Source organism: Balaenoptera acutorostrata, chromosome 5 (assembly GCF_949987535.1).
Source record: "Balaenoptera acutorostrata chromosome 5, mBalAcu1.1, whole genome shotgun sequence".
NCBI lineage: Eukaryota > Metazoa > Chordata > Mammalia > Artiodactyla > Balaenopteridae > Balaenoptera > Balaenoptera acutorostrata.
The window spans coordinates 27,258,259-27,283,825 of record NC_080068.1 but is presented as its reverse complement, the minus strand read 5'-3'; the positions used below and the strand labels follow the sequence as shown (position 1 = coordinate 27,283,825).

General features: G+C 37.5%; 1 protein-coding gene across 3 annotated transcripts in view; it reads right to left on the bottom strand.

Moving 5' to 3' along the window:
- Positions 1-25,567, bottom strand: part of HHIP (hedgehog interacting protein) — a 95,230-nt gene that overhangs the window by 59,596 nt on the left and 10,067 nt on the right. For all 3 annotated transcript variants that reach the window (XM_007189360.2, XM_028168313.2, XM_007189361.2), the window contains exons 3-4: positions 22,447-22,603; positions 21,548-21,749 (exon numbers count right to left, since the gene is read on the bottom strand). In XM_007189360.2, coding sequence (XP_007189422.2) covers positions 21,548-21,749; positions 22,447-22,603 — 359 coding nt within the window. The remainder of the gene's footprint in view (positions 1-21,547; positions 21,750-22,446; positions 22,604-25,567) is intronic.

Sequence of the window (25,567 nt, the reverse complement as noted above, 5' to 3'; positions counted from 1 at the left end):
TACTCAAGTCTGAAGTTGTAGCACAAAGGTAGCCATGGATACTACATAAAGCAATGGTGTGGCTATGTTCCCATAAAACTTTATTTATAAAAACAGGCAGCAGGCCAGATTTGGTCTGTAGTTTGCCGACTCCTAATCTAAGTCATTACCACATAGTATGTCTTAAGTACACTTTACTTTGGCCCGCCAGTGGTATAATATCCACATATGTAGAGGCAGTTGGTATAATTTATTAATGCTTTAAATTCAATTATTTAACTATAATCTTAATTTCCAAAGACCAACCATTACAACCACAGTGATCTTTTGTTAATTCTTTAACATTACTAAAACAAAAAGAAAATGATGTAATTAGCTCCTGTTTTTTTAACCATGGATCAACTTTTATACTTAAACTCCTCATAAATATAATCACACTTATTCTTTATTTCTTCTACAAAAATTAAGACTAAAGTAAATAGCACTTGCTCTGGTCATTCTGATCCGAGGTTCTTTATTTTAAAAAGAAAGTGAGAAACATTGGATTGCATATCAATCGTCTAAGCAAATTAAGAAGGTTTCAAAATTCTTGGACAGGAACATAAAATCCTATGATCTGACAATGGAGCTTGATTCTGGACGTTACTACTTTAATGTGTGACAGATTACAAAATCAGAGATTTGATTTCAGTGTCTAAACTCTCTCAGGTTCTCCCTTTCTTTTTCTCTTTAAAACTATTTCTTCTTCTCTGAACCCAAAGATTCCCAAGCTTTGTCACCACCAAAACCTGCATTTGAGAAAAGAGCTGAAATTTGTTCCCACTAAACCAAAAAGACTGGTAAGGATAACAGTCAGCTTTCTCAGGGACATCTGAATTTTAACAAAAATCAAGCTAGTAAAAATCTGACTGATAATCTTTAAAAAATATATTTCACACATCCTTGCTTTTGTAAATACAATTTTAACATTTTCTTAACGTCTTAGTGTTCTCCTTTAAAAAAATGATCTCCTCTGTATTCTGTTTTCACACATTGAGACTGTTTTCCTGAAGGTAACTCTAATTATCAACAACGCTAATCCTGCCATTCCAGGTCTCTCTTTCCTTAGGAAACTCCATTTAATTGAAATATCATCGAGAAGACAATGCAATTCTCTTTTTACACTTTGATATTGGGGGATGTTTCGAAAGAGATAAATCTAAACCAAGGTGAATAGTTTGGCAACAAGAACTGCCATGTAGAACTTCACTTTGCATTCATGGAGAAACACCGCATTTCCTTTAAGAGCACCTGAACAAGAGACAGGTATCGCCACCCTGACATGAATCTGCTGGCCGTGCTGTCTAGCCTTCAGGGAATGTATACAGTTTTTTTCTGCCCTGCAAATGTGCTGCTTTCCTATCCTGCTCTCAGTCTCCACTTCTCAGTAAATCAGCCTCTAGGGTGCCCTGTGTGTCCTTCGTATTTCTAATCCACTGTCCACTGTCACTCAGAAACCTGAGCATTCTGGGAAAACTAACAGCAAAACACCAGCCTTTTTAACTAATGAAGATTAATTTTATATTATAATTCAATGTCAACATAGCTCCATGTAGCTAACCAAACTCAAACAAATGATTTTATTTTTCCAGGCTCTCGTTTCCTCAACTGTGAAATGATAGAGCTAGGTTGAATGATTCCAAAGGTTCCTTCGACTTCGAAAGTTTTATAATTTTATGACTAAAGCACATGACACTCAGTGACAGCTATTTTCTTGGAAGCTCAGAAGCCATTTTTGCTTAATTATGCTTTCCCAGCTCTGTCCCTAAAAGTCGATGTTGAACTCACAGCCAGACAAATGAGATGCTAAATCACAGTGCTGTGATCTAAGGGTTCCAGAATTTCTCCTAGGCAGTTCTGAAATCCAAACAGCTTTGATAAGCAAAAGCTCTTTTATAAGTTTTGTGTAAAATTTATTTGCCCGCAAAACTAGATCTGAACTGTTGGGAAGAAGTTTACAGTCTTCCTTTAGTCCACTCAATTTGAATATTCAGATTTTTCTGCATATATATTAATATATTTTTTACATGGTGCTATCCCAGACCCCATCAGGGTTGTTAGATAAAATAGATAAAATGTAATATGTGAACCATACTGACTAAGTATAAATCCGGAAATCCCTGAATTCTGAAACTTATCTAGCTTCAAGGGTTTCGTGTAAAGGGTGATGAGAGATGATGAACCTGATGTACTTCTAATGATGACCTGAAATCTACAATATTTCAAATTTTGCATCTAAGAATAAATGGTCCTTCGCATTATTTACATGTTTTCGTGATACGTTCATGTACATTCTTTGAAAACTGATCATTTTCACCATGTACCTTTTAAATTATTAATCAAAATATTCAGTTAAGAAACTAATACAACATTGTAAATCAATGATACTTCAATAAAATAAATTTAAAAGTGTGCAGTTAATAAGAAGTCCTCATTCCCTGTTATAAATAGAAATTTTATGCATTTTAGTATTTTTCAGGTCAATATTAGGAATATCTCATAAGAAACAAGTGAACAAGTAAATGGGGAGATGTTTGAACTTGCTTCGAAAGTAACCCTGGAATGCAAATCCAAAGGCCCTCATTTCCTCCATCTTTCTCTCCTTCTAATTCTATAAATCTCTATCTTCATGTTTACAATCAATTCATTGTGTTCCATCAACGTATAAAGACAGAATTTCTGGACTTTCCCCAGTTCCCCCAGCTCAAATAGAAGAAATCCAATAAACATTAACTCGATGAATGAATCGGTCAATGAATGGATGACACACCTATAGCCATCTCCCCCATGTGGAGCAGAGCCGTGTTATTTTTGCAGATCCATAAAACACAGGGAAAACATTCAGTAAGTTCCTACACAGAGAACTTCGAAAAACAGATTATTCCTTTGAGCTGAATTCCACAACTCTGTCGCCCTTTGGATCAAACAGTAGGTAGCTTTATTACCATCTCTGGGTAATAGTCCTCTAGCTGGATTCCACCTGAACCTTCCATGGGTGAAAAGCCAGTTTCAAAGAAAAATACCTTCCCATCATTTGACATAATCAAATGGCAGAATGAAAAGTCTGACAAGGGGTCAGGGTGATGAAATAAAACAGAAGGGTCAAGTCATTGCCACTTTCTACATAAGCAAATTAAACACTGGTTTTAGAAAGAATGGATATGACAGACAATGGTATAATATATGCTAAGGAAAACAAGTTAATTTTTTTAGTGAGGGATAATGAGTGCATAGGCATGTTTTTAGGCAGAGAAAAGTCTGTCATATACTTATGTAATACTATTCCTATTTAAAATTCAGATATATGAGACATAAACTAGTTTTTTTCCATTAAAAAGAAATTTAACTTTTAATTTTTGAATGCTTATTGCATGTAGTTAGCATTAATTTGAAGAACATGTTTAAATGTGACAAAGGCTTTCAATACGAAAACAAATAACTAATTTAAAGATTTTCCTAATGTTAGAGATAAAACTATGCACATTCTTGGGTAGTCAGGATTTGTGTTTTTCAAACTTTCTCTTGCTTTCATTTAAGTGAGTAAACAAGAACAGATTTTAATGTGCTTATTAAATACCTAGCAAAGGCATACTAACAGACTCATGAGAATATTCAGAGTATAAAAAAAAGAATGACAATATTACTCTTTAAGTAGTCTACAGCACATTAATCACACCATTATGACTAAAGACAAATTAAAACATGTCATACTTGTTTACCAAAGTTAATTAAATTGCACAAAATGAGCTCAACATCATTGGAAAGAAAACGTGAACTTTAGAGCCATAGGGTGCAAAATATTCCAAAATTACATGCTGCCAAAATACAAAACATTATCATCAAATGTTTCATATTCTCTATTTAAGCATTTTGAAGGCAGTTCCCTACACGCTTCTGGAATTCTTGCAGGCTTGGATGCAAACTCTACGGTGACTCACTAATAAATATGATTAATGGATGGAACTGAAATAGAAATTTCACAAAAGCCTTTCAAAATAAGGACAGGACTGTGGGTTGTGTAGATGTGTTTCTTATGGGGCCTCAGGTACCCTGTTTTGGAGATGGGTCATTTTCTGTGATTTAAAAGCTATTAAGTCAGTCTTTTTGGCCTCATTGTTTCTGCTGATTTAGCAATGCTTCCTGATGCATGTTTTATTGGTATATCGAACCAAGGTATCTTGAGCTACATGTCTTAAAAATAAACATAGACATAAGCAAGAAACTAGTATTATGTGAACAATAAGAAAATACCACCTACTTAGGTATCTTGTACCAACAGAAAGCTTTAGTTGGGCTGCTTTACAACCCTCAAATGTCCTTGAAATATGACCCAGAGGAAAGCCCAGTAATCAGAAGCATGGGGAGGAAGGAAGGCAGGATTGAATATTAAAAGTCTGGACTCTGATTCAGAGTAGCCTTCTATGCCCAATGAGTAGTGGATGTCTGTTGTGTAGACTGCCCGAATCCACTCCCTCCTCCTCTGGTAACAATACTCCGATTTTCCTTTGGGGTATTACCCCTTCCACACTTGGGGCGTAGTGCTTTGGACTGTCCTGATCTCTGCCCCTGGCTCCAGAGATGGGCACATGACCCAGGCCAGGCCAACCATGGTAGCACATGACTGGCCCCAGGGTGGGTGTGGGTCCTAAGACTGGAGCATCATTTAGGGAACTTCTGATGGAACTCTTATGGGAAAGCAGCTCTTGTTCCCCTGGATTTGCTAAACTGGAAGGACGTGAACCTGGAACTACCACAATCTGTGCCACAGGAAGAAAGCCTGGCAAAGAATGAAGCTAACACAGGGGAAAGCAAAGCCGGGGGTTGTTTTGTTTTGTTTTGTTTTTTGATTAAGCCCATTTGAATTGAGTTTCTGTTTTCCCTAGGATCTTCTCCCTTTGCATTCATTTTTAAATTCTTTCTAGATTCAGTTCTTGAGCTGCCTTGCCCTCCAGAAAAGGAGAAGCTCCCAGATCCCCTACAAGGGGAAGTAGGGCGGTCACAGCAGCCTAAAGAAGGCAGCTGGTTACACGAGAGCCTAATACATCACTGGGGGCTGGCCAGAACTGTCCTTGCTGTCTACTCTAGGAAGAAACTCAGAATCCCTGAGTATACAAGACCCTTTATGGGGGCTGTCTCTTGCCTCAGTTTACACGTCTAGCCCCATCTCAACCCTTTCATGATGTTTCCTGCATGAAAGCCTCATCCCTCTTTTCTGCCCATACCCTTAAAGAGTCATTCCCTACGTGAGGCGCCACCATCCTCAGATGGATGGAGTTCCCTCTTCTTTCCCCTGGGACCTCCCATACTCAGCTCAGACTTTCGTTATAGCATGCACTAGGTAATTTTTTTCTGTTTCCTCTCCCTTGTTAACTTGAGTTTCTCAGATCTCTATTGCTTTTCCCGCCCACCATCCATTCCTTTTGGTCAGAGCACTCTGATTTTCCTTTGCGGAACTACCTTCCACACACCAGGTCCTGTGTTTTTTTGGTCGGGTTCCAGAGAATGGCTCCAGAGATGGGCCCTTTTCAGTACCTAACACATGAATGTGTCTTCTGGTCCATGTTCAATGGTAATCGAACAGCAAGTCTCCAGGCAATAATAAAGCAGAACAGGCTGTAACGGTCAAAACCGTCCAGATACTTCCCTGCAGAATTTTTGACAAAACAAAACAAAAACAAGCACACACACAAAGAAAAAAACGCCCAGCCATATCTCAGTAGGAGCATGCATGATGACAAACAAATGCTTTTGGTAGGATTAAAACAAGCAAACAGCCTAAGATAGTTTGAATTTTAGTGTCATAACGTGCCATTTATTGTATTCTAACTAGTGCTTCCAAATTCATTTCAGAATTGTGAGATTGATGGCCATTTTCTCAGCTAAACTCTTCTTAGGGTTATCAACAAGCTACATCTACATCCTGCTTGACTGTTACTTTACTGTTGCTACTCCTCCCACATCCAAAGGTAAACAACTGGGGTGGGGGAGGAGGAAGAGGACCTTCCGTGCTGCAGTTTTTGGAAGCACGTGCCTATGTATTCCTAAAGTATTGTCACCGGTTTAATATTTTCTTCACCATTTAAAGACTGCTCCCTGTCTCTGGACAACTTCTTTACCACTGAGTTTTTCTCCTGGGTGGCATTTAAACTATATTTAAAACTTACATCTTGTTTATATACGCTCTTGAGCCAGAACCTTTGGTTTACAGGAAAGAATTTGCTGATCTCTCTCCTTCCCCACTAAAAAACTACTGAAGTTACACTAATTGCTTCTACGACTGCATATCGCTGGACTCCTCGAAGGGCTGACATCATATGCAAAGCTTAGACCACTTGGCTTTGCTTATGTTACAATCTGACATATAAGTCAGAGAGATTATAGAAATATTCTACATTTAGTCTATGTATTTAAATACCTAAACATTGTCTGATTAAAAATTAGGTGTATAATTTTTTGGAAAAAGCTTATCTTTAGCAATATTTCATTCAGCCACACAGTGTTCTATTATATATGTGTGTATGTATATACAGACATACTTACATGTATGTATAATACACTTATAAACAATAAAACTGAGCAATGAAGTACTTTGCTTTAGGAAAGAATTAAAAATACTGGTCTCTTCAATGTCATCCAAAACTAATGGGAAAAGAAGAAAAATTAGACATTCACAGAACTAAAACATAGACATCTGGGTCTACCTAACTTATGCCCTGATCATTAACAAGAAATTAATGATCACTTTGTATTTTATATCCTGTAAAAGAGCATTATTTTCCAATGTTTTCAGTATAAGACAGCCAAAGAAGGATATATATTTTTTCATCTAAAACTGAATCTTAATTCCTACATTTGATAATTTTGATGTAATTATCCTCCCAAAGCACAATAAAAACTTTCTCATAATGGAGACAACACAAAAATTGACAAGACTTGTTTTCAAGAACTAAATAGATCGTGAAAAAAACATGTATTCTGATGCAATATCTTCAATCATCCTTAATGGCTCTTATAAATTTTCAAGTGCCACGATAAATTCAAATCAGCAAAATTACAGGGATTAAATTTTCTACAGTGTTTCCCAAATGTCACCCAAGGCAGTCATAATTTAACTATGCGTCCGTTCTGAACTCATTTATATTTCAACTCATTAAATGTTTGGTATTTAAAGTCAATTGTAGAAATAAAAAAGCGTCCTGGCATGCTTCATTGGGAAGTTTAGCAACAAATGGGTGGTCAACACTATCTTATGGGCACAGGAGAGGCCTCCCTTTTCATAAGATATCCAACAATGTGACTAAATGCCTCCTAGAAATTTAGAATTAGAAATGCAAAGGTTAGATAAAGTTAAAGGTCATCCCCCTACAGGCAAGAGGGGGCCAGCTCCCTACCAAGTTTCTAGCAGACTTGCTTCCCTAGGGCACGTCATAAAAGTAATTTACTGACAACTCACCTTACCAGGGGTCATCTGGGGCCTCAAGTCTTCTGGAATTCACTTTTAAGAAGCATGATTAAGTGGGGACAACTATTGGCCCTAAAGTATTTATGCTGAGAACAAATGTCTGTCAGAATTAAATCCTTTGTGTGTGGTGGTTTCAGACTTAAAAATGATGTGTGCCCTGATGAAAAGCACATATATTCTATTCACCAAATTAAATCTTAGAATGAATACTGGTTAATTGATTTATTAGGTTTAAAACAAATACTCCAGAAATCCAAATAGACAACACAGCCTAATAAAATGGAGAATGTATTTACCAAGTTAGTTAAATCCTTTTCTAGTCCAGTTTTGTCTCACACTGGAGGAAAAACGTATTCACGTTATTTCAAAGAAAAATGAAGATGCTATTTAAACCAAGCCAGGAAAGTTGACTTATTGCAAAGTTTTTGCAAGAAAAAGCGATTTCCCGATTAAAACAAATCTCCTGCTTTGTTTTTGATAATTTTGACATGAAATATTTGGTTTCATACTAGGTAGAGAGGGATTTTCCACATTGAAATAATTACTAAAGGTGAAAATATGTGTGCATTGGACAAAATTAAAACAGATTATCTGACACTGTGTGTGGGATACAGCTCTAATCTATACAGTGCGTGGAAGTGAAGCTGGTACTTTGAATCGCCCAGCACACATCTTGGTAATAACAGGGGATGAGGCATACGATTTCAAGGAACACCCACAATGAAAATTATTCTTTCTAAACAGAGAATTGTTTTGGAATACGTTAGGTTAATTGGCACCATGGGATTTCGTTCAAGGAAACACAGAGCACTGAAATCCTTACACGTGCAAGTAAAATGATGGAGCGTACCCTCTTTCCCTTTTCAATTTTTCACATCTAGTTACTCTGTGCACAACCGAATTAACTTTTGTAGATTCACACTCAGGTAGAAAAGGAGCCAGTTTTTTTTTGTTTTTTGTTTTTTACCAGCTTAATTTACAGCACGAAAGACTGATTAGTTAAATAAGGTTCCATTGGCATAAACAAAAAAGAAACTCACTGACTATATCTGGGAATATTCTACTTTGGAGAGTGAATTATGGATATTTTAGAAGTCAAGTCATTATTTTATTTTATTTATTTTATTTTTATTTTTTACGTAATTATTTTATAATTTAAATAGTTAGAAATTCCTTACAATAATATTTGTGTATCCTCCTTATTAGAAGGCCATAGTTTTGTATTCCATCATTATTTTAATATTCTCTGACTTAAGGATACCTGGATTTTGGCCTCTTATATACTAAACCCAATTATAATTACCCTTTTAAAAAATAATCACCTGACCCCCTTCCTCTATGTAAATGTACATTTCCCGAGGAGGAACGTGTTTGTGAGTACACAGATAGTCTTTATTTTATTTTTATTTTTTTAAAATATTTATTTATTTATTTATGGCTGTGTTGGGTCTTCGTTTCTGTGCGAGGGCTTTCTCCAGTTGTGGCAAGCGGGGGCCACTCTTCATCGCGGTGCGCGGGCCTCTCACTATCGTGGCCTCTCCTGTTGCGGAGCACAGGCTCCAGATGCGCAGGCTCAGTAATTGTGGCTCACGGGCCTAGTTGCTCCGTGGCATGTGGGATCCTCCCAGACCAGGGCTCGAACCCGTGTCCCCTGCATTGGCAGGCGGATTCTCAACCACTGCGCCACCAGGGAAGCCCCACAGATAGTCTTTAGTTGTGGTTACCATTTTCATGAATTAACATTTACGACTGGTATAGAGTGAGCCCTCTTCTTTATATTAAATACCATAACTGATATTTTCCTGTAATTCACAACCTTTCACCGGAACCAATTAAATGTCCTATGTTGTTAATGTACTGAGTTTTAAAATCTGCACTTTAAAACTATGGGAAAGAATGTATACATTTGGTAAACACCATGTGTAAAAATGCTTACCTTTAACAGGGTAAATTTCTAAATATTTCTCCAAGTGTTGACGCACTGAAAGTTGGAAATGGAAGGAAGCTCAGCTATTCCTGATTCGCTCATTTTACACAGAAAAATTGAGGCTCAAGTGGTCAATGACTTGCCCGTTGGCACAAAGCACTTTCAGAGCAGAACTAGTACCAGGAGTCGATATTCTCCCCTGTGTCCCTCCTTCCACTCCTGCCCCGCCTCGCCGGCTATCTCTACACCGCCGCTATTGGTCTTGTTTTAAAAGGCTTAAGTCATTGCGGCAGCTTCTCTTGTTGCGGAGCATGGGCTCTAGGCGCGCGGGCTTCAGTAGTTGTGGCTCACGGGCTCCAGAGAGCAGGCTCAGTAGTTGTGGTGCACGGGCTTAGTTGCTCCGCGGCAATGTGGGATCTTCCCGGACCAGGGCTTGAACCCGTGTCGCCTGCATTGGCAGGCGGATTCTTAACCACTGCACCACCAATGAGAGGCCCGCGCACCGCAACAAAGAGTGGCCACTGCTCGTTGCAGCTAGAGAAAGCCCGCGCACAGCAACGAAGACCCAACTCAGCCAAAAATAAATAAATAAATTTATAAAAAAAAAAAAAAAAAAAAGGCCTACATCAGACCATGTCAGTCTTCTGTTCAAAATCCTCCAGTGATTCCCCCTTTCACTCACAGGAAAAGCCAAAGACCTTAGGAGAGCATGTAAGACCCTGCATTATCTGATGTACACCTTCCACCCCGCCAGCACCACATAGGTGCTCTGCAATCTTATCTCCTATGATGACTCTCCTCTTCCGTCACTCAGCTCCACAGTGTGTCCTCCCCAGCACACCAAGTACTGCCCACTTCAAGGTCATGGTGTATCTTTACCTTCGAACCCAGGTTTGAAAACTTAACCACCCTGTTATCCCTACACATTAAAGACATCATGCTTCCATTAACTGAAACCTGAAGTCTCACTTCATGCTGAGTTATGCAGCTTTTAAAAATTAACTGGAGTGATGGTGACCTTCCGGAAAGCTGAGTGCACCTATCTGTCAGTGTGGTAGGGTGCCCAGTGGGCTCTGCACTGGGAGACACTGCCTGTGTTTCTGTATCAGTGCAAAGGAAAAAAATCAGAATAAAGCAAAGTAAGCCCCATGCCCTCTGAGCCTGGGCAATGGTGGAGTTGCCAATGCCTGAACCACACTGACCACTTCTCTTTACCATAATTTTCTTGGAAAATGTTGGAGACTTGCACTGCTTTCTATTTCGCAGAATTTTAGAGCTAGAAAAGACCTAAGGTATCAGTTAGCCTAGTCCTCTGATTTCAAAGATGAGGGCATAGAGAATCACAGAAGGTTAAGCAGATTGCTCCAAATCACACAACCACTGGCAGACTCCGTGGATGAGCGCCATAGCCGCTCAGAGATTAGTTCTCACACGTACCCAACTGAGGTGGGATATTACAGGAAAGAGACACAGGAGGAGCCAAAAGCATTGACAATGTGATGCTGTCGCCCAAAGTTTTAATAATTACAAGGGAAGGAGCTCACCTAGTTAGTCATGCCCATAAGCCTTTTTTGGGTGTTTTTCTTTCTTTGTTTCGTTTCTCTGCTTTTATGCAGAAGTTTTATATGTACTGACATTTAATCAAAGTCAAAATCTTAAAATACACACACACATAACCTTCCTTGGACAAGAAGACATTGTCTTTAGGTTGCAATTAAGGAACTTATGCAATTAAAGAACTATGCCAACTATTGGGTAAATCTTTTTGGAGCTGCCTACGTTACTGCAAGTCACAAAATCCTAACTAAGATCAGCCCCAGGGTGGTGTGTGTGGAAACCCTGGGCGTAAATACATTATTAATGTCATGGGGTCAACCTGGTCTTCCAAACCCCTGGAGATTTCAACAGAAGCTTTACCAGTGGTACAGGGTAAAACCACAGACTAGGTAAGAGACAGAATGAGCTACGTGGCTTTTTCAACCTCAGGTCACAGGCTTGAGTCCAGTCTAGGCTAGTAATTGATAACTTATGACAGATGTTTGGTGACCTGTGTGGGAAGGGAGTCAGTTCAAGTTTTGTTTCCCTTTTCCTGAACAGGTGTGTTCACATCCATCCACAAAGATGTTTGCACTGTGGGAATCTCATCACCAAATCTTTCATAGAAAGGCTACGAATTTAATGGGAATTAAATTCGGTTATCTTTTTATCCTCTTAAGGGTTAGTGCTGTCCTAATTTTTTCCAACCTCAAGCATCTTCCCTCCGCTCTCTGTACATAGTCTTTTCTTTTTTTAAAGAATTCTTCTGAACAGTTTCAAACTGTTGGCTAAGAGTTCTTAGAACAGATGTGTTTTCCCTATCTAGAAATAGCCTGAGGACAGATGTCACTTTATTTAACTGTGTGATCCATTTGGATCAAAGGTGCTTTAGGATAAGAGGTTGGTTTGGAAACAGCTTATTAGAATTTTTTTTTTTAAGTACAGAATTTAGTTACTCTTAAAGAGAAAGCCAGAATATTCAATATTTGAATACTTGGAAGGAATATTCTTTTCTCAAGAATTTTGTGACAATATATAAACCTTTAAGATCCTTTGTCATCATGCTTTATTTTTATATTAGTTTCAGCTTATTGGGTTCAGTTTTACAAGCAGATTAAATATAATGTCAACCGCAAGCAATCATGGTATTAGTTTAGATCAAATTTATTGATGTTCTCTTTTTCTGTTTTTGTGCTACTACATATATGTATGATAGAATAATTAGCTCATATTTTTTTGTCTTAAACAAATAATTATTTTTTACAGATTTTCTGTGATTTGAAATTTAGGCCTGTGGAACTGCACAACATTTTAAAATGAGTAAATGGATGAATTTAAAGTTAGTTGTATACAACATGCCCAGATAGAGTAAAATGAAAATTCACTAGGAAAAAGAGTCAAATTTTACTCCTTTTGGATGGTAATTCCCGAAAGCTACTGTGGCCATATGTATTGTCACCTAGTATCACAAACACAAGCTGGGACAGAAAATGACATGATTTAGAAAAAGATGTTCTCAAACTTTTCTCATTATAACACATTACAGAATGGTCTCAATAAATAGCATTTCCAAAGATGATTTTAATTTCTAGTCAGTGACCCAGTTTTTCAAAATGTCCTCAGTATGGCCACTTTGATATTATGATAGTTCAACATAATTGCAGACTTTCAGATTTTAAAAACAAAACAAAACAAAACTAAATGCCAATTGGCGAATACTACCAACAAATAAATTAAAATGTATTATAGTAATTGATAACATATTTACGTACATATTTATTTTACATAAGTATTATATATTATATACATAAATCTCTCTCTATATTTAGTATATAAATGTAAAGATGAAAGAAGTCTGTTAAAAGGCAAATGCTACATAAACAAACTCCCAAAATTGGTCTTAGGTAAGAAGACAAATCAAGGAGCAAACATGCTTACAGATTTAGGAAGCTTTCTGTAAAATACTGAGTTGATGTGATAGGAAAAGGGTCTACTGCAGCCTGGGGTCTAAGAGGGAGGTAGCTGAGATCATTTCATTTATATATTCTCGCACCTGACCTCTAGCACATTTCATGATAAATTAACTGATGTCTGTTATGTTGTTTAATTCTGAAACCTTCCTTTAAACTTCTCTCTTCCCTGACCTCATCTGCTTCTTTTACAAAAATATTTTGTTGAGTAATACACTCTTTGTATCATGACATTACATGTTAATTTCAGAGCAACTTTGCCCAATTGCTCCCCTCCCAAATCCTGAGATTCTTAATCTGTGCTTTGAGCAATTGTTGCTGGTGGGCAAAAATATGTGCTTTCTTAGTTTTCAGTCTCAGTATATTTCCTTTGCAAATCCTACAATTTATTAACTCTATGGCAGAGTGACACAAACCATGTTCCAAAATAAACACACAAAAAGACCTACATTACTATAATATCCAGGTTGAGAAAAACTACTCTGAAAGCAAGGAACTGCTGAGGAAGCTTGCTGCCATACTTATGGGTCAGCTGCTTTGTGCTTAATCATCGTCAGGCATGTGCTCTGAGAAACTCCAGACCTGGGGGGTTTTGCATAATGAGGTAGGTAGCAATGCCCTACACCTAATGCCAAGAGGTGATGATCTAAAAATGAAGATGTTCTCTTCCTCCAGTTATACATTTTGATAAAAAATATATTCTAGGTTTATCTTTTTGAATGGAAGAAAACCCACATACATACATCAGTATAACTTTGTTTCCATAAGACTGCCATGTAATTTCGGTGCAAACACTATCATGGAATTTCCATAAATTGTCATCCAATCCCATTTGAGGGGGGACTGTTAAATACTACAGAGTATAGTTAACTGTGACCACAGGAGCTTGTAAGTCATTCTGAGGGCTGGGCACCTTTTCCTTTCTTTCCTTCCTCTTCTTTTCATGTTAGTGTAATAGATGATGATAACAGCTAATGCTTACAAAGTACTTCGGATTCATGTGAGATGTACACGTAAAGTCGTAGGTGCAACCTTTTGTCATCTCTATTCTACAGATGAAGAAACCAAGCCTAGAGGTTAAATAACTTGTCCAGAGTCAAACAACCAGCACGTGGTATGAATGCAGTGACTAACACCCAAGTCTGTATGCTTGACGTTAGATCTAGGCCCTCAGCCTCCCCACTGTCCTGTGAGCCAGGACGAGCAGCACTGAGCATGTCTACCCCAACCGTCACCCATCTCTGCTTCTTAAACCTGCTACCCAATCTTTCCTCCTGTGCAGTGGCTGCCGATCAAAAGCACAGTGCAGCACGGCACCGTGGTTGACAGCATGGCGTCCGACAACTGCCTTGCAAATCCGGCTCTGCTACTGGCTCTGTGGTGTTCTCTCGGGCAGTTTCCTTAACTCTGGGTCTCAGTCTCTTCATCTGTGAAATGGGATATGCATACCTGCCTCACAGGGTTACCAGAAGGATTACGGAGGTACTCTATGTAATGGCTTAGCGAAGTAAGTGCTTAAAAGAATGGTGGTTATGATTAGTAAGAGAGAAGACTAGAGTACAGTAAGTCCCCTACATATGAACCTTCAAGTTGCGAATTTTGAAAGATGCAAACATGCGTTCCATCAACGTCAGGTGTGAGTGAAATTGCAGCTTGCCTTGCATCTCCTATTACTGACGATCCTTCAGCTCTACCATCTCCCACCTCCTCTCCCTCCTCCAGTCAGTAACTCTTCTTGCCTGTTCACTTGATGCCAGCCCCTGTATGCCAGCTGTTGTACTGTACTACTGTACTTTTCAAGGTATTGTATTGTAAGATTAGAAATGTTTTCTTTATTTTTTGTGTTTGTTTTTTATGTGTTATTTGTGTGAAAAGTATTATAAACCAATTACAGTACAGTATATAGAGCTGATTGTGTTATTTGGGTACCTAGGCTAACTCTGTTGGACTTAAGAACAAATTGGACTTAATGAACGCACTCTCGGAACAGGACTCGTTCATATGTAGGGGACTTACTGTATCCTTGCTAACAGCATGGCTGGCTTGAAGACTATCTTTAGTACTGGGAAAGAAAAGCTATTGCCTGTCTCTAAAAGGGAGTACTGTGCTACCTTCTACTATTTAGAGGCAGTTTCGGGACACCTGTGATTTCCTTTTCATTAGATAATAGAGCCACTGGAAAGTCGTGCCAACTGTTATCACCAGCAGCCCTTCTCTGTTCTCTTTCTAGTCAGATACAGTGAGGTGGTGGTTGCCACGTCCAGACAGATGCTTTTGAAAGATGGCAGTGACCTCCTCTAGGGTCCAGACTTCTTGGTTTTTCACTTGTTTTAAATGATTACCATAGGACTTCTGAGATTTATAGGCTCTATTTCCTTTGCCCTTCAAGTCTTAGATAAATATAAAGACATTCATGTAAAAGCTTTCCTCACCTCAGCTGTGACTTAACAGGACCTAAAATGTAGGAGAAAGCAGGTTTTTCTTTACTCAACTGGAGGGACCCTGCATACTGCAGTTTCGACTTCAGTAAAAAAAAAACATGATGCATGCTGGAGAGTACTTTATAGATTAAACCAGTTTATACTGGCATACACCATATCGATGTCCATTGACATTTATTAAAATACTTTATCAATAGAATTGCAAATGCCAAAATAAAAAAGTAAGAGCACCAGCAATGAAATTAACTTAACCAAATGAAATTACACTGAGATTATTTCACATGAGCAAGGGACAAAAAAATTATTTCTCTGTGGACTTTTGTATTAGATTTAAAATGAGATTAGACTTATTTAAAAATTGAAAACAACATTTATCTCAGAGTACAGGGCATTCTGATGTAGGATCAACAACACTCAATAAAATAAAGTTGGGTTTAATGCCGCATCATTACTACCTTGATATATGTTAAAAAAAAAAAAACGCAGTAAAAAATTTTACTTGCGGATCTATATTTTAATGATTTGGAACCAGAATTTTAAACTCCATGCAAAAGAAGGCATTTAAAAGTTTTTATCTGAGGGAAGACTCTTCAATTAACTTTCTACAACTTTTAGAATGAATTTATCTCATGGTTATTTCTACCACTACAGCAATTCTCTTTCAGATGAGATTTAATAAATCCTAATGCAGTAGTTTGATAGGTCACCAACTTTAAAAATATCACATATACAACAAATTGCAGAATGGTGACTCTTCTATTGTAATATTTATCAAATATATTAAATAGATTGCTGTCTTCTTTCAACCGAACACACACTTTCTTTCAACCTAAAGCATGCTTTAAAGGGGAGTTCTAACAATTTTCCTGAGGAAGCATTTGATATGGGACCCAATCACTGCCATATACATGTGTACGTGTGTGCACACACGCGTGCTATGTTTCCAATATCAGTTTTCAAAAGTAAATTGCTTCTCATTTATGTTCTGACTCATTTCACTTGAAAAAAAATACACTAACATTGCATGGGCTGCCATAAGATCACCAGTTAAAGACAGAGGAAAATGTAAAAGGAAGGGTCTCTAACAAACTTCAGCAAAGTAGGACATCAATCCCAATGGGATGATGAGCAATGGATTTCACTGAACTTTCGCTGCTCATAATTATGCATGTGATTTACAAGCATGTGAAATCAGAGGCTGCCCGGCCGGGTCCTGCCCCGGCGCACACTGCGTCCTCCTCCACATGCTCTTGTGGCTCCTGGGCACCTGGGCCACTGTCTCTCAAGAGCCCCAGCGTCAATGGGCTCAGTCACCCGGACAATCAGCAGCTTTCAGCCTTACGTCCTCTCCTCCCTCGGTAAAAGGACTGCTTCGAAAAGCATCTTTTGAAATGAGGATCCAAGTAGATAGAGAGGGACAGGAGCCCAGGTACACTTGTTCAATGATCGACAAGTCTTTAGCTCTGTCTGCTGTGGATGCGAGCCTCTTGGTTCTCTGACTGTCCCTGAGAACTGGGGTGCAGAGAATGGTGTGTGTCGGCTTCCCTGGGGGGGGGGGTCCACCCTGTAGGTGACAGGCGCAGGCCTGTCTTAATTGCCACACACATGCAAAGCTAAGGCTGACTTTCAGATCCTTGGTGGTCAGGGGAAGTTTGGTAAGATTTGACTAGAGTAACTTCTGGTGTAACAAGGGTTTTCAGATATAATAGCAAACTACAGATTTTAGGAACAGGAATGAGAACAGTTTTGCCAACTAGCTGAATACCAAATTCCCAAAAGGAACAAAAATAGGAAAATGTAATAGGTAAAGCAATTGTCCAATTAGAATGAATTGTTGAGATTTCTAAATGTCATTTTCCGAAACTGTCTATCAAGAATCTTACAATGCTGAGAGTTAACTGCTCATCTCCTCACTCAGAGTGGACAAGTAATATGTGTAGGTCAGGTAAATGACAGAAGGTACAGGACAATGACAACTGGTGTCCAACCATTTGCTCCCAGTGGTCATTTCAGTAATATGACCTGGCCATGGATGGGCAGAGAAAATGTGTCTCATTCCTTATTCAACTGATCCAGGGGTCTGGCTCAGTCTAGACCAGTGCTTCTGAAATTACCTGTAAAAGCTTTAAAAATGCACCAATGCCTGAGTCCTAACTCTAAATATTCTGATTTAATTTGGGCAGTAGAATTTTCTAAAGCTCCCAGGCGGTTCTACTCTGCAGCCATTTTTGAAAACCACTGGTCCGTCATCCCCAAGGACTTCAAGTAGATGAGGCTGGTTCTAGTACTTCCAGAAGTTCTGACTACTAATTCAGATATAAGCTCAATTTAAAGATTTCAAATCACCAGGATCTTGGAATTTCCCTCTTTGGGAAAAACAATATCAACAACAAATAAGGTATATGCCCTCCCCCCGACACTAGACACACAAAATGAAGATTTTAAAGTTTGCTCACCAGTTGGACACTTGAGCCATTCTTCATAGCATCAGTATGAGTGGTCAGCTTGTACAATGCAGTACCACCAAAGATCTAGCAAACCACTATCTAGTTTTAAAACCTATTTTTGACTTACTCTTGGCAATTTCACAAAGCTCGGTCTTCTAGGATTTGAGCTGTTGTGAATGGAATCACCTCTTCCTAAATGGCAGTTTAAATTCATATGGCATAGAGTTTACTCCATTAATCCAACTCCACAATTTATTTCCTATAGCAGAAAGAAGTCAATTCTTTAGCGGGTGCTTTGCATTTTTGCTCATAACTTTTGCTCGGTGCAACTTAGTCACACTCACAGGGTACCGAAGTCTCCTACAGTCTGGGTGTTAGATAAAAACCAGATGCCATATTTTTAGCTTCAGTCAGGACCCATTTAGGGAGGAGTTTTCCAAGTTCCCGAAATGACTGACTCTTTGCTGGTGGTATCAGAATCAGGGCTGGTAGAGATTTAAGGAGATCAACCAAGTCCAGCTTTTTGCCACAAAAAAGGCCAGTCCTTAACCAGGTGACAGATATCCCTGTCAATTCTTAATTGACAATTAGCAGAAAAGGAATTCCAAATTCCCTTATAGCCAGCACTAGCTTTTAGAAACTCTTATAATCAAGAGTTCCTCTTTATGTCTGATTTAATATACTCATACTGGTCATTAATTAATATCATGGGGGGATCATCACTGTGGTTCGTCCTGTATTTATTTCAAACATACCAAGGTTGGGTTTCATATACATTATTAATTCTGTGATTTGAAAATTGCAATCAATACTTTGGTCTGTTAAAACAGCTTTATTCCCTCTCTTAGGATTTTTAAAACTGAAAGACTAGAGAAGTGATATGCATAATAATTTATGAAAAATTCCTATTTGCATTATTAATGCAAAATGATCATTGACAAACACAGAATACACTAACTGTACACTAACATGAACAACTAGCTATTCACATATCAAGAAGCCTGAAAAATGACTGTGAAGTAACTGTGATAATGTTTTCACTTCAGAAGTCTCTGAGGGGCATACCACAGAAATCAATGGCATAATCCTAATCAACTCATGAATGTGTTGGCATTCGCCCCATCAAACCAACAGTAGCCACTTCTAACACTTCCAATCTGTGACTTGTGACAGGAGTTCCTTGGAGACTGAGATAAAGGCCAGTTGTTGTATAAGCTACTCGAAGTGATAAGGATGTGGTCTTGTTACTCCCTTATCAGTATACACTCAAATATCCATGTGATAGATTCCTATCTTATTGATATCACTGGTGCCAAATACTAAGGGAATCCAAAATATACACTTTGAAATATGTCTTTAATTTAGAAATATGTATTCTATCAATACGTATGTAGAAGAATGGATTCTGAAGTTTATTTTAAGCCCCAGAAGCCCTGCAGCTCTCCTAGGAAAGGAAGCCCAAAAAGGGTTCTGCAGAATTCCTAGAGGCCTGCAGAACGTACTGCAGAATCATGGCACTGTCATAACCGAGTCTGTATAATTTTACTGCATGTTGAGATGTCTCAAAGTCAGAGAAGATAAACTTTCATTCATATCCCAATGAATGGGTGTAAATGAAGAGGGCGTCTGAAGTAACTCTAATTAGAAGCAGGGCATTCTTTAGGCAGTTAAATTGAAGTAGAAACAAGAACATCAGTTTTTTCCTTCTTACAACAAAATTTTCAAGTATTCTGAGCCCATTTCTTTCACCTACATTTTATCATACACAGATTTTTAATACCAACATTTTAAGTAAAATGGTATTTGAAAACTATGTGTTATTCTCTCAAATACCCAAAGATATATTAAATTTTAGAGCAAATTGGCAATGTGTATTGTGGCATATGTCCTTCAACTCAGTAATGTTCTTTCTATCAGTGAATTTTAAAGAAATCATCCATGATCAGGTTAAATAATATATACACGAATGATAAATAACATTATTTACAATGATAAAAAGAAAATACTGGGGGTCTTCCTAAATATCTCATAATGAGGAAATGGAACACTCAAAAAAGATAAAAAACTAAGTTTTTGAGAAAAGTTTCCAAATCTGGTAACATACTCATGACATACTGTTAGGTGAAAAAAGAAGGCTAAAAAGATGTATATATGGTTTGATTTCAATTTTATTTTAACACTTCTTAGGAAAAAAGCTATAAGAAAACATGTTCTTCTGTGTTTCCACATTTATTAATATGGACCTGTGTTACTTTTGTAGTCAGGAAAAATTCATTTAATTTTAATATAAAAACTGGAAGAAAGTATATCAAAATGTTAATAGTGATATTCTTTAATTGATGGGATTATAGGTGATGATTTTTAAAATACTTTACTTTCCCCAATTTTTTATTTTATAGAGAGCATGTTTAACTTTCAAGGTAAGTAAAACACTTGTAGTGAGTAATGCACTTGCTGCTGCATCTTTATTCCTTCCTCATGAGGTACCACTTGCAATGAGTTATCAGAACACATTTCAGAATGTATTTATTGAACTCTGATGTGCAAAACACTAATGCTTTATTTTAAGAGGCTTTGGAATATTTGCTGTGAATTGTAATGAAAAATTTTATTGGGAGAAAGTTGAAACTACTGATTTAAACAGCTTTTCCAAATGATCTGTGTCTTTGTGCCAAAGTCCTTTTCCTTAAAGGACCACAAGTACCATAAAATACTTGTCTTATGCAGTATGTCTTGGTGATGCTGTCATAACATGGCCTTGAGGCTGGGTGGTCCCAACAATAGGCATTCTCTGTGCTCTAACTGAGTCACCTTAATTATTTCATGTGGTAGATATTGAATAGATAGATATGAGGAATATATTTATATTTTTTTCTGATTTGTTTCTGCTGGTTTTGATGTTCTTACCTTTGAATAGAGCTTAACAAAGCAAAGAGGAGCTTATTTCGATATGAGTAGCAGAGTATAAATCCTCCTTTGATTTTTTTTTTCCAGTTTAGAAAAAGATAACCAGTTCTTCCCCAGTCATACTTAATTCGTTTCATTCTAAAACGGTCATGAGCTGTTAAATGTCTTAATTTAGACTGCCACAATTTGCCTTATAGCTTAGTACTGCTAATATTGTACTGTGTTACTCTCTTGTGAAATAAACTTGACAATAATTTTATTTATATACCTACTAGGTTATTTGAGCATGAGAATTCAAATTGGAGAAGTGGGAAAGAAGGCAATAGATGTGCTTATATATTATAAAGGTGGCTAATTATAGATAAAAATATCTGACTTACCTGTAAAAATAGTGTACAAGGAAATCACAGTATAAGTAGCATTTTTTTATGACACAGACTCGAACACAGATGCGGTAAAAGAATGATTTGCAATTGCCAAAGTAACCCAAAGACCTCTTTGTTTCTGCTAGCAAATGCTGATATACAATTCTAATGCCTGTTAAACAATATTTAAACAAATACTTTATAAAACCAATAATTATTTTAAGTATGTAAATTACATAGGGAAACCATGTCAAAAATATCAATCTGATTGCACTGCTTAATAGTCACCAAATCACATTAAAAATTTAATGTCATTGTCCCGATTTAGTTGCCGTAATTATTGTTCCCTTATGTTGTCTCCTTATTTTCTCCTATATTATTTCTTTTATTACAAAGAAATACCTTTAGTGAGGAGAACACTAAAATAAAATTAACATAGCCAGAGCAAAGATAAATAAAATTTAAAAAGCCAACCTTTATTCCACTTTGAATAAGTTTGTGAATGTCCAAATAAGGCTCCTTGAAAATTTCTCCCTCAGGGGTAAGTATCTTCACGTAACCTTCTTTTTCCAGAATGAAGAGACGGTGTGAGCCATCCCCACTATGCAGGGCGCTGACGGGCTGGCGCAGCCCACTCACAACCTCCTGAATACAGAAGCAGTTGTGTTTGTGCTTTCTAAACAAATTAAAGAAAACCAGTAAGCTTTTCTTGAGATGAAGGAGGTAAGGGATGCACTTAGCATCCTTTTCAAAATATATTTCCTCTAGGAATCAACGGTTTTGATAATCACGAAGGGCTGCTAACCCAAGGTCACACTCTGAGTCTTTTAAATTCTTTTCAATGAAAAAAAAAACACAAAAAACCAAAAAAGCCTTCTATTAGGAAGTAAAGGAGAGAATCAAAACACATATGTATTTTAAAATTTCACAAGCTCACTATCTCATCTTTCAGTGACTCTAATTAAAACTGACTTTACTCATAATAATTAAACCTTACAGAAAGGCATTCAGAGAGAAAGTTCTAAGATCTATTTATAAAACTCTGGTTTGCTACTAATAATTGTGCTGAATGTTTCCACAGTGCCATAAGCTAACAACTATCATAAAATTCAAGTTTAAAACTATACTCATAAAATTCCCATGAATCAGAGAGAAGCCAAGCTCATAACAGAAGATTAGTAGTCTCAGCATTAAAAGCATTTAAGCAAATATGATTTTAGAGAAGCAAACTACCAAAAAGAAAACAAAAAGCATCTGGAGGATATAGCTGCTGGACATGAGCATAGCCAGTTGACTCATTGTTAAAACCACAAGACTTGTCGGGTTTTTTCTTTTTTTTTTTTTAAGATTAAAGAACATTTATCTTTATGAACCTGCTGATCTCTTCCACTTTGTCGTATTCTTCCATCTGGTCCAAGTAGTTAGATGCTGGTCCTCTGATTTGTTTTCTTGGAAAATCTGGAAAGCACAAGCCACCATCTTTTCTTGCATAGTAAAAGCAAAACTCATCAGCAGTAGTTTGAAGGAAACCTTTAAAAATGTAAAAGGACGCCTTAGAAATATTTAGTGTCATGGTAAAAACAGCGCATTTGAAAGACAAAATATAGGTAAAGAATTTTTTAGGAACTATATGAATATTCTAGGGAAATATATAGACAACAAACAAAAGGAAAGAAGAACATATTTTTTGGCTTGGGATTTCCATTTCTTTTTTAACCAAAATTTAAAAATTGCAGTAAAAGTGAAATGATATTGTGTTGGATGTCTTAAAAGGCTCATATGAAACAGAATTGATACGAACACAGCATTAATCTTGTTAGTGCATTGACTCTATTTTCAAGCCTCCCTGGTTACTATATGTTGTACTTTCAAGCTCATCTGATTACTATTCAGCACTTTTTTCCCACAGTACTATTAACTTCCTAAGAAGAACAAATTGCGATCAGGAAAGAGATGGACCATCGGGAGCCAGTTTGGGTCATTTTACAATTCTTATTGTATTGTCACTCATATATGATTAAATAATAAATCTAGTTACTATCCCAAGGTCATTCATTATATGCTACAGTAAATGACTGACTCTCTGCAATGATCAAGCAATGAATTGATGCCAGTAACAGAGCCTCTATATTCAAATGTGTTGGTGCCTTTTTCTTGCTCACTTACTGGAGACAATGATTATTTTGTAATACAAAAATTTTCTTTAAAATATCCTTTCAATATTCTCAAGCAGAATAGCTGACATACTACCCCTCAATGAAAAAAATATTAAAACGAGCCAAAACAAAAATGCAGGGTAGACTTAAAAGGATTTGAAAGACCTTTTTTTTCTATTTCTTACATAGTGAGAATTTTTATCAAATAAAAAGTTGAATAAGAAAGAAGATCCTATTACAAAAAAAATTTTGACATTACTTTTACAATTTGAATTAATAAGGTAGGTTTTTATTGGGGGGAGGGCATATTAATTAATCAGATTCACTTCCATATTCTGATGATTTTGCTATTAAAATATGATGTTGCTATCAGAGTTGACTTTATATGATGTCCCAAATTCCTGCTTCTGGTTTCATACCTTTAATTATGCTCAAGGTCTTGATTTTTTCCTAACAAATTAGATTATTGTACTCCCAATCAGTTTTGTAACAAAGGCACCTGGTAACTCAGGTGAGGTTTAGAAGTTGTATAATGGATGCAAGTTTGCAAGGATTTGCAAGAACAAGAATTTGGGGACAACCAAGTGAGGTGCATCAATGGAACATGAAAGACCCCAAAAAGTTGATTTTCTGTGAGCTTGACCTAGGTCCCCTTCAAACCTAAAGCTAATCTTGGAATCCGTGGGTCCCAAATGGTTAAAACATAATATACATTTTGACCTAACTTTTGGGTGAAATGGATCACCGCTAAATTTCTGAGACAGACTCTTCAAGGCCAATATCTGACTCAGCTACTGGGAAACATCTTGTCTTTGGGAAACTGGCAAGTAAAAGCAGATGTCCTTGGGAGTGTGTGTGTGTGTTGTGGGGGAGGTAGGCAGAATAAGGAGGCAAGGAGGCTGTCAGCTGGGGAGGAGGCAAGGAGGCTGTCAGCTGGGGACAGCTTTCTTTGAAAAAATCTTTGAAAAAATCCAGGGATTAGAAATTGGGGAGAGGAATGACGGCTGCAACAGCTTTTACTCATCTTCAGCAATTCACTGTTTGCAAAAGATAACTTTTCTCCTCCATTCTTTAATGGCTAAGCATCAGATGAAAACTGCCCGGTTGGGGTTTCCCTGGTGGCGCAGTGCTTAGGAATCCGCCTGCCAATGCAGGGAACACGGGTTCGCGCCCTGGTCCGGGAAGATCCCACATGCCGCGCAGCGGCTAGGCCCGTGAGCCACAACTACTGAGCCTGCGCGTCTGGAGCCTGTGCTCCTTAACGGGAGAGGCCGCGACAGTGAGAGGCCCGCGCACCGTGATGAAGAGTGGCCCCCGCTCTCCGCAACTGGAGAAAGCCCTCGCACAGAAACGAAGACCCAACACAGCCAAAAATAAAATAAAAAAAACAAAAAACTGCCCGGTAGTGTGAAATAATTCTGTTTGAGGTAAAAAGAAGAGAAGGAAAACTGAGTTGCTAAATCAGACTTTTCACAGTTTGGGGCTAGAAGTTTTTTGGGGCTAGGTGTTTTATATATAAATATATAGAGATATGTAGATATATATATATAACCTTCAGGTAGGGAGTTCTCCATGTCAATCTGATGCATGCAGGAAGACTGTCATACTATGGATCTATTTATAACTGAATGTGTGAAGGAGAACTTTTGTTTTAATGTGATTATTTGCCTGCAGGGGTCACAGAAAAATTCCAAAGTGCAATTCAGAGGAAATTTTGAGTTTGCTTTTTAAAAAAATATTTGTTTTCCAGCATTACAGTCTGCAAACCAATACCATCTTACGGGAAAATTAATGAACAATGCCGGTGGCTAATTCCATTTTATAAGGAATTATTAGCTGGGGACAAACATGAGGAAATGAGAAATCATTTTCAAATGGAACATCTGAAGATGAATGAGTACAGATTCATAAACTCTGTCGCTCCAGAGATACTATGCTCTCTTAGCAAATTAAACAAAACAAAACAAAACAAAACCAGAATGTTAACAATGAATTATTCCGAGCTTTTTACAGTATTGAGACAAACTGAACAATCTAAGTGGGAAGAAGGGAGCCAACTCAGAAGACTTTTACATAAAAATATGGGCATTTTTTCTGACAATTATGTTACTTTGAATTGAAACATCTAATACTTTTGTTAGTACTTTACCTTAAATGACCCGATTTTATAAGCAGGGATGAGTAAGATATATTTTCCTGTGAAGAACTAAAAGCGATCTGGTTTCAGGACATGGGGCTAACATTTATTGCCAGGGAAGATATAATTTACCGAATGGTACCCTTCTGTTTGGAAGGAAACACTGAAGAGCATTTTACTGAAGGTGTGCAGCTCACTCTG